The sequence below is a fragment of the Neofelis nebulosa genome, chromosome 18 (assembly GCF_028018385.1).
Source record: "Neofelis nebulosa isolate mNeoNeb1 chromosome 18, mNeoNeb1.pri, whole genome shotgun sequence".
NCBI classification, from domain to species: domain Eukaryota; kingdom Metazoa; phylum Chordata; class Mammalia; order Carnivora; family Felidae; genus Neofelis; species Neofelis nebulosa.
In genome coordinates this window covers 32,715,216-32,732,560 of record NC_080799.1, presented here as the reverse complement: position 1 = coordinate 32,732,560, position 17,345 = coordinate 32,715,216, and the positions used below count along the sequence as shown (strand labels likewise).

The 17,345-nt window shown below is 44.5% G+C and overlaps 1 protein-coding gene across 1 annotated transcript in view; it reads left to right on the top strand.

Annotated features, from left to right (window-relative positions):
* Positions 1–17,345, top strand: part of BMERB1 (bMERB domain containing 1) — a 120,850-nt gene that overhangs the window by 90,962 nt on the left and 12,543 nt on the right. The window contains exon 3 of the mRNA XM_058711925.1: positions 17,063–17,136. Coding sequence (XP_058567908.1) covers positions 17,063–17,136 — 74 coding nt within the window. The remainder of the gene's footprint in view (positions 1–17,062; positions 17,137–17,345) is intronic.

The following is a 17,345-nucleotide window of genomic DNA, read 5'->3' as shown; positions in this document are numbered from 1 at the left end:
GGAAATTTTATTCTTCTTTTAATTTTCTTCTAACTATTTAAAAATGTAAAAACCATTCTTACCTCGTGCGACGTACCAAAGCGGACACTGGACCGGATTTGGCCTGTGGGCTGTAGCTTGTCAATGCTGCTGAAGATTCATGAACCAGCCCATCTTCCACGAAGTCTCCTGAGCACCTTAAACAGAAAGTTCAGAGTGAGAGTGCTCTTTCTTCTTGATGTATACACATGGGTCACCGTGTCTACCAAACTGGCTTTCGTAGACACATTGTCGTGCCATGCTATCACTCTAGAATCTAAGATGGCTCCTATGGTAGTCCTTCAGATTCTGGACCCACCAATATATCCTATGCAGGTGGACTTTTCACTGCCACATACTCAGGTCACCACACCTCTTTCTACAGTTAAGTGATGGAGTGAGTTTCCCTGTTTGTCTGAACGCCTGGTACCCTTCTCCCTGACCATCGAGGCTGTGCTTCTATGACACCTCAAGCTGAGAAAACTATCCCCCACCAACTACTCTGATCTCTGTCTTCCTTGAGCTCACACCACAATATGGGATGGAACTTTCATATTCCCAGGGGAGAGATCAGGCTGCCTGAGTTCACGTTCCTGTCACTTACTCTGTCACCTTGAGCAAGTTCCTAACATCTTCACCGGGGTGATAATAAGAGTCCCCACCTAAGCGGGTTGCTATGAGGGTTAACTGAAATGGTTTGTGTAAAATCCTTAGCCCAGAGCCTGGCACCAATATAGCACCAAATCATTAATAAACCCAACTACAATTTTACTTCTATACTGTCTGCCATTTTTACAGGGAGGCTGTATTTAAAGCACATTTATATAACACAGGGAGCCTGAGTGGCTCTGTCGGTTAAGCATCTGACTTTGGCTCAGGTCAAGATTTCGTGGCTCATGAGTTCGAGCCCCGCATCGGGCTCTGTGCTGTTAGTGGGGAGCCTGCCTGGGATTCTCTGTCTCTGCCCCTCCACTTGCTCACTCTCTCTCTCTCTCAAAATAAATAAACAAATTTTAAAAATAAAAATAAATAAAAGCATATTTATATAGTAACAAAAGATCAGAAATACCCTTCCAGGGCTACAATAAAACTAAACAATGTTGTTGGTAATTTTTTCAGGTAAATTAAAAACATTTTTTTTTTTTAGCGTTTATTTTTGAGAGACAGAGAAAGAACACGAGTTGGGGAGGGACAGAGAGAGACACAGACACGGAATCCGAAACAGGCTCCAGGCTCCGGGCTGTCAGCACAGAGTCCGACGCAGGGCTTGAACCTACAAACCGTGAGATCATGACCTGTGCCGAAGTCAGATGCTTAGCCGACTGAGACACGCAGGTGACTCTCAGGTAAATTTTAAATTCACATGTAACATACACACAGAAAAGGGCACAAACCACACACAGTTCACCTTGATGAGTTTTCAGGATTAGTAATTGCCTTTGACTCAAAAGAGAGACAATGTATACAGCTTTGGAGGAGAGCAGAGTAATCTGTGCTCCAGGGAGGTGACATGTTTTTGGGAAAAGAAGTTCGCCTCTAGGAATGAAGGTCTGGTTACAACCGAAGGAGAAGCCAGTTAACACGCAGACCGTGAGCAAACCACGGGGAGCAAACAGGCAGCTTGCTCTTCAGTGATGCATCACAAAGACTCCCCTAAACCTGCAGCAGGTACCTCATTGGTCCCTGGATCCCCAACAGGATACTGAGGTGCGTGCCAAGCGCAGGGCTGCCTGCCCCACACTGTGAGCTTACTCCCCACCCCAAGACGAAGGTATCAGTTCTTTTCCTCAGTGAGGGCACTGAGACCCAGAGCAATGAAGGGACCTGCCCATGAGAAGTAAGGGAGATGATCCATTTTCAGAAATACCAAATAAAAGCCGTGCTGTCTGGTTAACAACAGCCCAGGTCACGGTCTCAAGGCTCATGAGTTCGAGCCCTGCATTGGGCTCTGTGCTGACAGCTCAGAGCTTGGAGTCTGCTTCTGATTCTGTGTGTATCTCTCTCTCTGCTCCTTCCCCACTTTCTCTCTCTCTCTCTCTCTCTCTCTCTCTCTCAAAAATGAATAAGCATTAAAATTTTTTTTATTAAACAATAGGTTTACAACCCCCTCCCCCCACCGCACCCCTGGCACAATGGAGCCCCAAACCCATAGACACTTCACTTCCTGGTTCTTCTTCCCCTCTCCATTTCGCAGGTGTATGTTTCGCGGGCTTTGCAATGAGCATGCGCCAAAGAACTGAAGTCTCTGTCACCTCAAGGATCATTTGTTCCATTCAGACTACTTTTTGCCTTGCACGGGCATAGGTGACAACCGGATAAGGCTGTCACCTCTGTAGTACTCAGCCAACGAGGAATCAGGAGAGGGACTTCATGTTAGGAGATAAGTTGTCTGCTGTAACCACCTCGAGTGTGTCTTCCATCCGACACCTGCTCTTGCAAGAATGTTAATTAAAGCCCCGCTTCACTGTGCTCCGAGTCTCCAGGTCCCTCCTCTGACCGGGGCAGTGGCTTTTTTCTCACACTGCCCAAGTTGTACAGTCAGTGAACCATGGAACTTGAGGACATTCTCAGGTCTGGCTGGGTCTAAGCACATTATTTCCTCTATGCGCTAGCAGGACATGGCCCCAGGGATCCCCTCATTTCATACATGAGGGAACACAGGTCATGGGGGTCCTGGGGGAGGAACCACTTGCTCAAAGTCATTGTGGCATAAGAAGAAATATGTCTGGGGTTTGACCCCAGTTTCTGACCCAAAGCTCCTGAAATTCTTACACTTTCCTGAGGGATAGGAGATGCTAGGAGTATCTTTTGTTCTACTATTTGGTCTTTGACCAAAGTTCCTGACATGAGACCCTGGTAATTTCCTGGGTGATTAGAGTGTCTCCTTGTATGCTAATAAGATGACTGGTGGCTGGGGCCCCTAGATGGCAGGATGGGGGCAGATCACCAGAAAGACTAAGGGAGAGGATCTGGAGGCTGACTTAAGAATTGACCATACTGGGGGCGTCCGGGGGGCTCAGTCGGTTAAGCTTCCGACTCTTGGTTTTGGCTAAGGTTGTGATCTCATGGTTCATGAGTTCAAACCCCACATCAGGCCCTGCACTTACAGTGCAGAGCCTGCTTGGGATTCTCTCTCCCTCTCTCTCTGCCCTTCTCCCACTCACTCTCTCTGTCTCTCTCTCAAAATAAATAAATAAACTTAAAAAAAAATTTTTTTTAATTTGTTTTAAAGAAGTGATCATACTGGGATGCCTGTGTGGCTCAGTTGGTTAAGCATCTGACTCTTGATTTTGACTCAGGTCACGATCTTATGGTTTGTGACTTTGAGCCCTTCATCTGGCTCCGTGCTGACAGCATGGATTCTCTCTCCCTCTCTCTCTGACCCTGCCCCACTTGCATGCATTCTCTCTAAGTAAATGAACTTAAAAAAAATTAAAGTATGATGTTTGGAGAGCCTAGAGAGGGCATAGAAGCCCCAGGCCCCTTCCCCATACCTTGCTCTGTGTTTCCTCTTCATCAGGCTGTTCATCTGTATCCTTCATAATATCATTTATAATAAACCAGAAAATGTAAATAAATGTTTCTCTGAATTTTATAAGCAGTTCTAGCAAAGTATCGAGCTTGAGGAGGGGGGTCACGGGAACCCCTGACGTATGGCCAGTTGGTCAGAGGTACAGGTAACCTGGGCTTGTGACTGACATCTGAAGCCGGGGTGGTCTTATGGGACTGAAGCCCTTAACCTTGGGGTCTGTTCTAACCCCAGACAGTGAGTATCAGAATTTAGTTAAACTGTAGGACAGCCAGTCAGGGTCCACCAAGAATTGGAGAATTGCTCGGTGTGGAAAAAATTGCACGCATTTGGTATCAGAAGTGTAGAGTGTATAGAAAAACAGATTTTTTTCTTTTAGCCATCGGAGAGGTTGACAGTGGGTCTTAGGCTGGGGTCCAGGCCCCTTCCCCTAGACCCAGGGCTTCATCTCTGGGTGGATGTTACTTCTCACCCATCCCAACAACACCACTACATCCATAATTTATAAAAGAAGGAGCCAGATAAATGTTGTTTTTAAAAGTCAACCCTTTCCTTTCACACTGTGGTCTACCTTCACACTGTGGTCTCTGGTAGGTTCCCATTAGGCTCCAGATCACGTCATTTTCAAAGATATTTTGTAAGCAGCCGCACTATTATTCTGACAGAGCGTGATCACCTCTCCCCGCCCAGAGCTGGTAAAATGACCAATTTCCTCCATCGTCCCAGCATGAAAAACTGGGATGCAGAATGACACGGCTGGCGTCTTTTCCCTGTTGCATTAATCAGGTTCTTGGAGGTGCCATTCCTCTCTCTCTCTCTCTCTCTCTCTCTCTCTCTCTCTCTCTCTTTCTGGGAATGAGCTGGCAGCAGCAGAGTTTGATTTCCAGGGCTCAGCTCTATTCCCGTAGAGAACTGGGCTGTGGCTTATTCAGAACTTCCAGCCAAGCTTCAAAAATGCTTTGCACGAACCACTGAAATGCTTTCTTAACAGTATTATTTAATGGCATTGAAATACGTCACGCTATGATGCTTGCAATGAGCAGAGCATACGTATGTTTTATTAAAAGCGCACGTATCCGCACACATGTATCACTGAAGATGTGTTCAGCTGCGAGTAACAGAACATTCGATAAATAGTGTCTTAAATCGAAGGTGCCCAATGGTCCTAGTTGCCTGGGACTGAGGGGTTTTCTGGGAAATCGGAATTTCAGTACTAAAACTGGGACAGTTCCAGGCAAACCAAAACAGTTGGTCACTCTTTAAATTGTAAGGACATTTAATAGTTTCTTAACAGGGAGTCCAGATGCAGCTGGTCTGAGAGTCAGCGGGGTGGCTCTTTCCTCGACTTCCCCTTGCCACTCTCACCACAGTGAGATGGCTGGTGCGTTAGGACTAGGAGTGGGGTAGAACTCGGGGCTCACATCATCCTTCCCAGGAGCCCGCCCTCCCAAGCAGACTTCCTCTTCCATCTCATTGGCCCGAAGCAGGTGTTATGGCTACCTCCAGCTGCAACGGAGCTAGACAAGTAGATGTCCAGCAAAGGCAGACGGGACTGCCATACCTATTGATGTGGACTGAATTTCCTCCCCCATCAAACCCTGCCACGAAATTCGTATGTTGAAGCCCTAATCTCCAATGTGATGGTACTTGTAGGTGGAGCCTTTGGGAGGTACTTAGGTCATGGGGGTAGAACCCCCATGAATGGGGTTAGGGCCCTTACACTAGAGACCCCAGAGAGATGCTCTCTTTCTCCACCATGTGAGGATATGGCAAGAAGGTGGCCACCTGCCAACCAGGAAGGAGGCCCTCACACAAGGAATGGAATGGCTGAATTCTTGATCTTGGACTTCCCAGCCCTTCAGAACTATGAGAAATCAGCGTTCTCTGTGTAAACCACACAATCCATGGCATTTTATTATAGCAGCCTGAGATCACGAAGTCAACTGGCTTCCCTTGGTGGCTGAGGACATTGCTTCCTGAACAAATCAGGGCTCTGAGAGGAAGATGGAGAGCAAAGGTCAGTTCAATGGGCCACGAACCATGTCGGCTACAGCTCATGGAGCCACATGGAGAAGGGACACCATGGCAAAGCCATCAAAAGCATAAGCTCAGGCTAAACCTCAGCTGCCACATTCCAGGGTGGGGCTTTGGGCACGTTGCTTGACTTCCATTTCTTCTTCTGTGAAATGGAGATAAAAACACCTCTCTCATGGGACGGTTGTGAGAATTCAGATTAGTTTATGCACAAAAAGTGCTGAGGACAGGGCGCCTGGGTGGCTCGGCTGGTTAAGCATCCGACTTCAGCTCAGGTCATGACCTCTTGCTTCATGAGTTCGAGCCCCACATCAGGCTCCGTGCTGACAGCTCAGAGCCTGGCGTCTGTTTCAGATTCTGTGTCTCCCTTGATCTCTGCCCCTTCCCCACTCATGCTCTGTGTGTGTCTCTCTCTCTCAAAAATAAACAAACATTAAAAAAAATTTTAAAAAGAAAATGCTGAGGACAGTGCCTGGCACATAGTAAATGCTCAATAAATGTTGACCTTTTGTTTCCCTTAATGGTGGAACCCATCCCTCCATCTTCCAGAGAAAGACTTGATTTTTATTTAGGTGAATAGTCTGACAGACAGCTTGGGGAGGGGGATGAGGGTACAAGCTCCTTTCCTGGTGGGATGTTCAAGGAACCACCAGGCTTTGGGTTTTGCCAACAGGGGTTTGTAAGTTGAAGACCAGAGCTGAATTGTTTGGGATGGGGCTGGGGTGGGGAGGGCCTCCTCCTTAGGCTGTAAGGTGGATGGAAGAGGAAGGGAGAGAAAGAGAAGAGACAGAAGCTGGTAACAAGAGAGAAACATGAGGAAAACCATAGTGCTGCCTAATAATGACGATCTGCAGCATGGCTCCCCATGAGACCTTCACAAGAATTCCACCTTACCTGTTGATGGTGGTGGATTTGAAGATGTTTGAGAGAACTCAAAGTCATGCTGACTGCAGTTTTGAGGACAGAGAACGAGGGCTGAGGCCTCCCAGGGCAAGTGTTCTGTAACACGTGGGTTACAGAAAGGAAAAGTACTGGCATGAGCTACGAGGAGATACTCAGAGTGGAACAACGGCCTCTGGGTGCACAGGAGGTCAAGGTTATGTGTAATTTTAGGTTCCTTCTTGGTACTCGCTTGTATTTCCCAATTCTGTTCTACAAGCAGAACAGAATTCATTTTAAAACTTTCATAGAGGGGCACCTGGATGGCTCAGTTGGTTAAGCATCTGACTCTTGATTTCAGCTCAGGTCATGATCTCACAGCTCGTGAGTTCGAGCCTCACATCGGGCTCTGCACTGACCATGTGGAGTCTTCTTGGGATCCTCTCTCTCTGCCTCTCCTCTGCTCATGCTCTCTCTCTCCCAAAATAAATAAATAAACTTAAAAAACTTTTGTACATAGAAGAGTACAACCAATAAAGATTATTATTATTTTTCAAGGTGAGACACGTTAGCTGCCTTTGTCAGATATTTCCCCAGCATAATTTTCCCTCTTTTTCTGTCTGCTTCTTTGTCATAGCTAATAATTATAATAGATACCAATGATTGAGCATTTTACTCTATGTGTCCCAGGCATGTGCTCGGCACTTGACATGCAGAATAATCTTTGGGAGCAGGACTGTTATTATACCCGTTTTGAAAATGAGGAGAGTGAGGGGCGTCTGGGTGGTTCCGTAGGCTAAGCGTCCAGGAGACTCTTGATTTCGGCTCAGGTCATGATCTCCCGGTTTGTTGGAGCCCTACATCAGGCTCTGTGCCGACAGCGAGTGGATCCTGTTTAGGTTTCTCTCTCTCCCTCTCTCTCTCTCTCTGTCTCTGCTCCTCCCCTGCTCACTCATGATCTCTCTCAAAATAAATAAACTTAAAAAAATAAAAAGTGAGGACAGTGAGACTCAGAGAGGTTAAGTCGCTGGTGCACGGCCTCTTTTGCTGGCACTAGAGCAATTTTGGTGCCAGTGCTCTGGCTTCTGACCACCGTCTGTCCCTCTTTTGTTCCTCTCTCTGCCTTTCTTTCATCTCTCAAAAACGATCAGTCCAGAGCCCATCTCAATTCTATGGTTATAACCCAAGATATTTAAATGTGAACGTGACTGACACTTTGGACTGGAGAATTCTCCACTGAGACGCTGTCCTGTGCCCTGTGGGATGTTTAGCAACATCCCTAGACTCTACCCAGTAGATGCCAGTGGCAATCACCACACACACCCAGTTGTCACAACCATCACATCTCCAGACGTTGCCTAATATCCCTGGGGACCAAAAGCATCCTCATCAGAGCTGCTGATACAGCCTGATCTCTGCAGCTGATGTGGAGATGGATTCTGGAGTGCCTCCAGTTGAACAATCGCCGATAGGAGCCCATGGGAACAGGCTGTGCCCTTCTGGCGAGCCCCCACGCTCACTCGAGGCAGCTGCCACCTGCTAGGACATTTTAGGGCAGGGCCTGACAAATGCTTGGAGGGCCTCTGGCAACAGGGACGTGATCCTGCGGCTTGTCCCGAAAGCCAGGAGCTGGGATTGGAAGGGGTAAGACGGGCGATCCTCGACAGGCAAAGGGCAGGGAGACCCGAGCTGGTGTGTGGATGGCCCTTCTGAATAGTGGCAGGGGACCCACGCAAAGAGGCAGAAAGATCAGTGGACCCACTGACACTTGCTGTGTGGATTCAGTCGAGTCTTTGGAGAACACGAACGCTCCCCTCTCTCTCCTCCTGGGGTAGTAGGATGATGTGTTCAAATTGGCTGCCCAGCCTCCGGCCCCTCTCTTTACTCTTCTTCAGAGCACGTGACATTCTAGTAGATATGTGGTCACCCTCTGTCACCTAAATTCGGCTCATGGGGGCAGAGGAGGCTGCTGCATGATTGGAGCCCACGACACTGGTGGGCATGGGAAATGCTCGATAAACACCTGCAGAACGAAGGCGCAGCCCCTCCACACCATACGGGGGAGTGATCTGAAAATATGTCTCAATGGCCGTAGCCATCCATGTCTAGTACTTTCTGCCCCTTGGTACCACATCTGAGAATCCATGGCCCCCACTCCAAAAAATCCAACATGAAGAAAAAGCCTTATGTGAATCCGTGTGCATCCAATAGTAGCTAAAATAGCACCCCCCAAAAAAACCCAACTTGAAACCCCCCCCCCTAAGTAATCAAGATAGGGGGCTGGGAGACGAGCCAAGATGGCAAACAGCATGGAAGTTTTTTTGCGTCTCGCATCCATGAAATGCAGCCAGATCAACACTAAACCATCCTGCACACCTCGAAGAGTGATCTGAGGATTAACACAACAATCTACACAACCTGAACCACAGAATTCAGCAGGTATGCAGTGCAGAGAGGTGAACTGGGGGAGAGAGAAGCTGTGGAGATCAGGGAGCTGTTTTTGCTTGTGGAGAGAGGACAGAGACGGGGGAGAGTTTGGGAAAAGACACACACCCCCCCCCCCCCAACAGCAGCTGGAGAGAAAATGGAAAAGTGGAAACAGCCTCAGGGAGTGAACTAAAAGGGAGAAAGGAGAAAGGAGAGGGTTGAAATTCTATTAAGACTCTACAAACAGGGGAGGGCAGAGTCTGAAACTCCGCAGCTCCTTACCTGGAGGGGCTCTGGTGAGAAGGGAGGATCCCCAGGTGCGGAGTGAAGTCCAGTTATCCTCAGGCGACACAGGGAGAGGCAGTTCCCCTGCTGGGAGGACATCTGGTCGAGGCTGTGTGGCCACCCGGGCCCAGCAGACGCCGGAGAACAACCACATTTGCTGGTGGTGGAACAAGGTCGTTAAGGGCGAAGCCTGGGGCCAGATGCGTGTTGTGATTTTCCATGATCCCTGAAACGCCGCTGCTACGCGATCGCGTGAACTTTCTCTGGGGCGGGTTGGAACCCGGCTGAGGTCTCTGGGCTTTGGCAGCAGCAGCGGTCCCGCAAACGTTCCCGGGTGAGGCCGCCACCGGGCATTGCTCGGGGAGACCCTCCCGCAGAGGATCCGAGCGGGTCCGAGCCGCAGTCCCTCCAAAGGGAGGGGTCGGGAAACAGCCGCGACGGAGATAAAACTCAGGAGGGAGGTGGCACCTGGCAACCTGATGGCTTGGTCACGGAAGGCGTAGAAGCGGGGCGGGGGGGGGGGGTGGTGTAATGGAAGCCCGAGGCAAAGGACAGGTGTGCAATTGCTGGTCGGGAAGAGGACAGATTTCTATACTAGAGACTGGGTAGGTGGATGACGCCATTTTTACCGCTCCCGCGCATGCGCATACACACCTGCAAGCCCCACAATAATTCCCTCCAGTAAGCAGAGCAGCGCCATCTAGTGGAGAACGAAGTCGTTACACTAAGCCCCGCCCTACTGGGCCAACCTTGCTCTTCAGGAACACAAGTCTCTCTGCCTGCCTAGTTTATGTACTGTAAAGCCCTTCATAGTTTGACTTCTAGGGGAAAACCAGGTAATTTCAATCATATTTCAGTCTGTTCACTGGTCCAATTATTCAGTTTTCTTTTTTTTCTCTTTCGTTTCTTTTCTTGAATATGAAAGAGAAAAAAATTATTTTTATTTTCAGTTTTGTTAAGGATATTTTTCTTTAATTTTTTCTACTATATTTTTTACTTTTTGTAAATTTTCGAATTCTATTTTACTTCCATCATTTCATTTTATTGTATTCATTTTTTCAAATTCTCATTTTCCTCCCCCCCCCCCCCGCTTTTTTCTCTAATTTATCAAGCTCCTTTCAACAACCAGACCAAAACACACCTAGGATCTAGCATCATTTATTTCATTTGTGTGTGTGTGTGTGTGTGTGTGTGTGTGTGTTGTCTTTAATTATTTAATTTCGATTTTTTTTTACCTTATTCCTTTTCTTCCTTAAAAATGATGAAACAAAGGAATTCACCCCAAAATAAAGAGCAGGAAAAATGACAGGCAGGGACTTAATCAACACAAATATAAGCAAGATGTCTGAACCAGAATTTAGAATCGTGATAATAAGAATACTAGCTGCAGTTGAAAATAGATTAGAATCCCTCTCTGTGGAGATAAGGGAGATAAAATCTAGTCAGGATGAAATAAAAAATGTTGTACCTGAGCTGCAATCTTGAATGGATGCCGTGGTGGCAAGGATGGATGAGGCAGAGCAGTGAATCAGCAATATAGAGGACAAACTTATGGAGAATAATGAAGCAGAAAAAAAAATAGGGAGACTAAGTCAAAAGAGCACAATTTAAGAATTAGAGAAATCAGTGACTCATTAAAAAGGAACAACATCCGAATCATAGGGGTCCCAAAAGACGAAGAGAGAGAAAAATGGGTAGAAATGTTATGTGAGCAAATCTTAGCAGAAAAATTTCCTAACCTGGGGAAACACACAGACATCAAAATCCAGGAAGCACAGAGGAGTCTTATTGATTCAACAAAAACCAACCATCAACAAGGCATATCATAGTCAAATTCACAAAATACTCAGGCAAGGAAAGAATCATGAAAGCAGCAAGGGAAAAAAAATCCTTAACCTACAAGGGAAAACAGATCAGGTTTGCAGCAGACCTAACCACAGAAACTTGGCAGGTCAGGAAGGAGTGGCAGGTTGTATTCAACGTACTGAATTGGAAAAATATGCAGCCAAGAATTCTTTATCTGGCAAGCCTGTCATTCAAAATAGAGCGATCAAAAGTTTCCCAGCCTAACAAAAATTAAAGGAGTTCATGACCACTAAACTAGCCCCGCAAGAAATTGTAAGAGGGACTCTCTGAGGAGAGAAAAGACAAAAAAAAAGAAAAAAAAAAAGACCCAAAGTAACAAAGACTAGGAAGGACCAGAGAACACCACCAGAAACTTCAACTCTACAAGAAACATAATGTCAATAAAGTCATATCTTTCAGTAGTCACTCTAAATGTCAATGGACTAAATGCTCCAATCGAAAGACATAGGGTAACAGAACGGATAAGAAAACAAGCTCTATCTATCTATCTATCTATCTGTTTACAAGAGACCCACTTTAGACCTAACGACACCCTCAGATTGAAAGTAAGGGGATGGAGAACCATCTATCATGCTAATGTTCGACAAAACAAAGCCGGAGTTGCCATACTATATCAGACAATCTAGACTTTCAAATACAGACTGTGACAAGAGATGAAGAAGGGCATTATATCATAATTAAGGGGGTTATCCACCAAGAAGACCTACAATCATAAACATTTAGGCTCCAAATGTGAGAGCACCCAAATATATAAATCAATTAATCACAAACATAAAGAAACTCATTGATAATAATAACATAATAGCAGGGGACTTCAATACCCCACCTACAGCAATAGACAGATCATCTAAACAGAAAATCAACAAGGAAGCAATGGCTTTGAATGACACACTAGACCAGATGGACTTAACAGATATATTCAGAACATTTCATCCTACAGCAGCAGAATATACATTCTTCTCCAGTGCACATGGAACGTTCTCCAGAATAGATTACATACTGGGACACAAATCAGCCCTCAACAAATACAAGATCGAGATCATACCGTGCATATTTTAGACCCCAACACTATGAAACTTAAAATCAATCACAAGAAAAAAATTGGAAAGATAACAAATACTTGGAGACTGAAGAACATCCTACCACAGAATGAATGGGCTAACCAAGAAGTTAAAGAGGAAATTAAAAAGTATATGGAAGTCGATGAAGTTGATAACACCACAACCCAAAACCTCTGGGATGCAGCAAAGGCAGTCATAAGAGGAAAGTATATAGCAATCCAGGCCTTCCTAAAGAAGGAAGAAAGGCCTCAGATACACAACCTAACCCTACACCTTAAAGAGCTGGAAAAAGAACAGCAAATAAAACCCAAAACCAGCAGGAGACAGGAAATAATAAAGATTAGAGCAGAAATCAACGCTATCGAAAAAAAAAAAAAAAAAAACCCAGTAGAACAGATCAATGAAAACAGATGCTGGTTCTTTGAAAGAATTAACAAAACTGATAAACCACTAGCCAGCTTGATCAAAAAGAAAAAGGAAAGGACCCAAATAATAAAATCAAGAATGAAAGAGGAGAGATAATAACCAACACAGCAGAAATACAAACAATAATAGCAGTTTCTTATGAGCAATTATACACCAATAAAATGGGAAATATGGAAGAAATGGACAAATTCCTAGAAACATATAAACTACCAAAACTGAAACAGGAAGAAATAGAATATTTGAACAGACCCATAACTAGTAAAGAAATCGAATTAGTAATCAAAAATCTCCCCAAAAACAAGACTCCGGGGCCAGATGGCTTCCCAGGGGAATTCTACCAAACATTAAAGGAAGAGTTAACACCTATTCTCTTGCAGTTGTTCCAAATAAGAGAAACGGAAGGAAAACTTCCAAACTCTATGAAGCCAGCATTACCTTGATTCCAAATCCAGACAAAGACCCCACAAAAAAGGAGAACTATAGACCAATTTCCCTGATGAACATGCATGCAAAAATTCTCAACAAGATAATAGCCAGCCGGATCCAACAATACGTGAAAAAAAATTATTCGCCATGACCAAGTGGGATTTATAACTGGGATGCGGGGCTGGTTCAATATCTGCAAAACAATCAATGTGATTCATCACATCAATAAAAGAAAGGACAAGAACCACATGATCCTCTCAGTGGACGTAGAGAAAGCATTTGACAAAATACAGCATCCTTTGTTGATAAAAACCATTAAGAAAGTAGGGATAGAAGGACCATACTTTGAGATCATAAAAGCCATATATGAAAGACCCAAAGCTAATATCATCCTCAATGGGGAAAAACTGAGAGCTTTCCCCCTAAGGTCAGGAACAAGACAGGGATGTCCTATTATTCAACATAGTATTGGAAGTTTTAGCCTCAGCAATCAGACAACACAAAGAAATACAAGGCATCCAAACTGGCCAGGAGGAGGTCAAACTTTCACTCTTCACAGGTGACATGATACTCCATATGGAAAACCCAAAAGATTCCACCAAAAAAAACTGCTAGAACGGATCCATGAATTCAGCAAAGTAGCAGGATATAAAATCAATGCACAGAAATCGGTTTCATTCCTGTACACCAAGAAAGGAGCAACAAGAAGAGAAATCAAGGAATTGATGCCAAAACCCATAAAATACCTAGGAATAAATCTAACCAAAGAGGTGAAAAATCTCTACACTGAAAACTGTAGGAAGCTTATGAAAGAAATTGAAGACACAAAAAAATGGAAAAAGATTCCATGCTCCTGGATAGGAAGAACAAATATTTTCAGAATGTCGATACCACCCAAAGCAATCTACATATTCAAGGCAATCCTTATCAAAATAACACCAGCATTCTTCACAGAGCTAGAACAAACAATCCTAAAATTTGTATGGAACCAGAAAAGACCCCGAATAGCCAAAGCAATCTTGAAAAAGAAAACCAGAGCAGGAGGCATCACAATCTCATACTTCAAGCTGTATTAAAAACCTGTAATCCTCAATACAGTATGGTACTGGCACAAAAACAGACACTCAGATCAATGGAACAGAATAGAAAACCCAGAAATGGACCCACAAATGTATGGCCAACTCATCTTTGACAAAGCAGGAAAGCATATCCAATGGAATAAAGGCAGTCTCTTCAGCAAGTGGTGTTGGGAAAATTGGACAGCCACATGAAGAGAAATAAACCTGGACTGCTTTCTTACACCATACACAAAATAAACTCAAAATGGATGAAAGACCTAATGTGAGATAGGAAGCCATCAAAATCCTCGAGGAGAAAGCAGGCAAAAACCTCTTTGACCTTGGCCGCAGCAACTTCTTATTCAACATGTCTCTGGAGGCAAGGGAAACAAAAGCAAAAATGAAGTATTGGGAACTCATTAAAATAAAAATCTTCTGCACAGTGAAGGAAACAGTCAGCAAAACTGAAAGGCAACTGACAGAATGGGAGAAGATATTTGCAAACAAGATATCAGATAAAGGATTAGTATCCAAAATCTGTAAAGAACTTATCAAACTCAACATCCAAAAACCAAATAATCCAGTAAAGAAATGGGCAAAAGACATGAATAGACACTTCTCCAAAGAAGACATCCAGATGGTCAACCTACACATGAAAAAATGCTCAACGTCACTCGTCATCAGAGAAATACAAATTGAAACCACAATGAGATACCACCTCACACCTGTCAGAATGGCTAACATTAACAACTCAGGCAACAACAGATGTTGGGGAGGATGCGGAGAAAGAGGAATCCTTTTGCACTGCTGGTGGGAATGCAAACAGGCGTAGGTACTCTGGAAAATAGTATGGAGTTTCCTCAAAAAATTAAAAAGAGAACTACCCTATGACCCAGCAATGGCACTACTAGGTATTTATCCAAGAGACACAGGTATGCTGTTTCGAAGGGATACATGCACCCCAATGTTTATAGCAGCACTATCTACAATAGTCAAAGTATGGAAAGAGCCCAAATGTCCATCAATATGGAAAAGAAGAATGGATAAAGAAGAAGTGGTATATATACATACAATGGAATATTACTCAACAACGAGAAAATAAAATCTTGCCATTTGCAACTACGTGGATGGAACTAGGGGGTATTTTGCTAAGTGAGATTAGTCAGTCAGAGATAGACAAATATCATATGACTTCACTCATCTGAGGACTTTAAGATACAGAACAGATGAACATAAGGGAAGGGAAGCAAAAATAATATAAAAACAGGGAGGGGGACAAAAACGTAAGAGACTCTTAAATATGGAGAACAAACTGAGGGTTACTGGAGGGGTTGTGGGAGGGGGGATGGGCTAAATGGGTAAGGGGCACTAAGGAATCTACTCCTCAAATCATTGCTGCACTATATTATATGCTAACTAACTTGGATGTAAACTAAAAAAATAAATTAAATAAAAAATTTTAATATCTATATATGATGGTAATTAAAGCCAACCTGGGGCACCTCAGAAGCTCAGTCAGTTAAGAGTCTGACTCTTGATTTCATCCCAGGTCATAATCTCACAGTTCATGGAATTGAGCCCCACATTGGGGTCTGTGTTGACAGCATGGAGCCTGCTTGGGATTCTCTCTCTCTCTCTCTCTCTCTCTCTCTCTCTCTCTCTCTCTCTCTCTGTCTCTCAATATAAGGAAATAAATAAACATTAAAACAATTTAGAGCAGCCCTTATAAATTGATTTGCTGAAATTCCAGATATCCAGTATACACGTTATTTACATAATATAAGTTACTATCCTAGCACACCTACAAAACTGTAATACATAATGCAAAATTGCACATGCGGTCGATGGCTGAGGTCATAAGTGTGACCATCCTTTCATGCTCTTGGTGGGACTATCAGGCACAATCCCTCTGGAGGGCAATTTGGAAGTTCCTAATTAAAATGCAAGGGTTGGGGCACCTGGATGGCTCAGTTGTTTAAGCGTCCGACTCTTGATTTCAGCTCAGATCATGATCTCCCAGTCGTGCGATCTAGCCCTGCATGGAGCCCCACATTGGAAACTGCTTAAGATTTTCTCTCTCCATATGTCCCTTCCCCACTTGTGCTCGCCCACTCTCTAAATAAATAAATAAGCAAGTGTTCATGTCACTTGACCCAATGATTGCATTTCTAGGAACTAATTTTTCTAGGAATTTATGTATTTCTAGGAATTTATCCTAGAAACAACCCAGACGTCTGTGTATAGGGGAATGGTTATATAAGTCATTGTATATTGGTATAATGGAATACTATACAGCCATTAAAAATTACGGGTGCCTGTAAGGGTCTGACTTTGGCTCAGGTCATGATCTTGCGGTCTGTGAGTTCAAGCCCCACGTTGGGCTCTGTCCTGACAGCTCGGAGCCTGGAGCCTGCTTCGGATTCTGTGTCTCCCTCTCTGCCTGCTCCTCCCCTGCCCATGCTCTGTTTCTCTCTCTCAAAAATAAACTTAAAAAAAAATTTTTTTAAATGAGATTTGCATGTCCTGACATGGAAAAATGCCTAAGATATACTGTGAAGTTAAAAAGGATTGCAAGATGTGTTCGTAGAATAACAATGGTGTTACAACTTATAGTACAGGCATAAACATTTTTAAAAATCTGGCGGAATATATACCAAACTGTTGACAATGGGGTTTTTTTTCTAAAGGATTGAGGGAGATTTTCTCTATAGTGTGAATTTCTGCAATGCTTAAAATTGTGAAACACAGCCGGTAAAGAAAACACCGAATCTGCAGCGTGAGCTCGCTGGTATAAGGGAACGGAAGCAAGGACGTGAAGACAGGAAGCCATTCTCATCAAGGTGTTATTAACAGTGATCGATCATTTCTGAGTCGTGTGACAATAGGCACGTTTTGTTTTTCTTCTTTTGAGGCACAACTTGTATAAAGAGGCTGTGTGGCCTTTACAAAGGACAACCCCCGCCCCCAAACCCTTTGTTTAAACCGGGTGGTGCTCAGGGTGTAGAATATTCTGTCGATGTAAACTGCTGTGGTGTGGTGTCCTGTTTCCCCAGGATGGATGACATCCAGCTTTGCAACGATATTATGGACCTGAAACAAGAGCTACAGAACTTGGTCGCCATCCCAGGTAACCGTGTGAGACTCCACCCTCGTTAAGGAGCCACTCAGAGTCCTCTGGCTGGCCCTGTCGGTGCCCCTTGGGTCTGGAAGACAGAGTTCGTCTCTTCTACCGCAGCCCCATTCTTGCAGTGCAGTCCTCCACATCAGGGGGATCCAGGTTCAAGTACTAATTCTGGCCCGCTCTTTGACCTTGGGAAAGTCACTTTATCTGAGGCT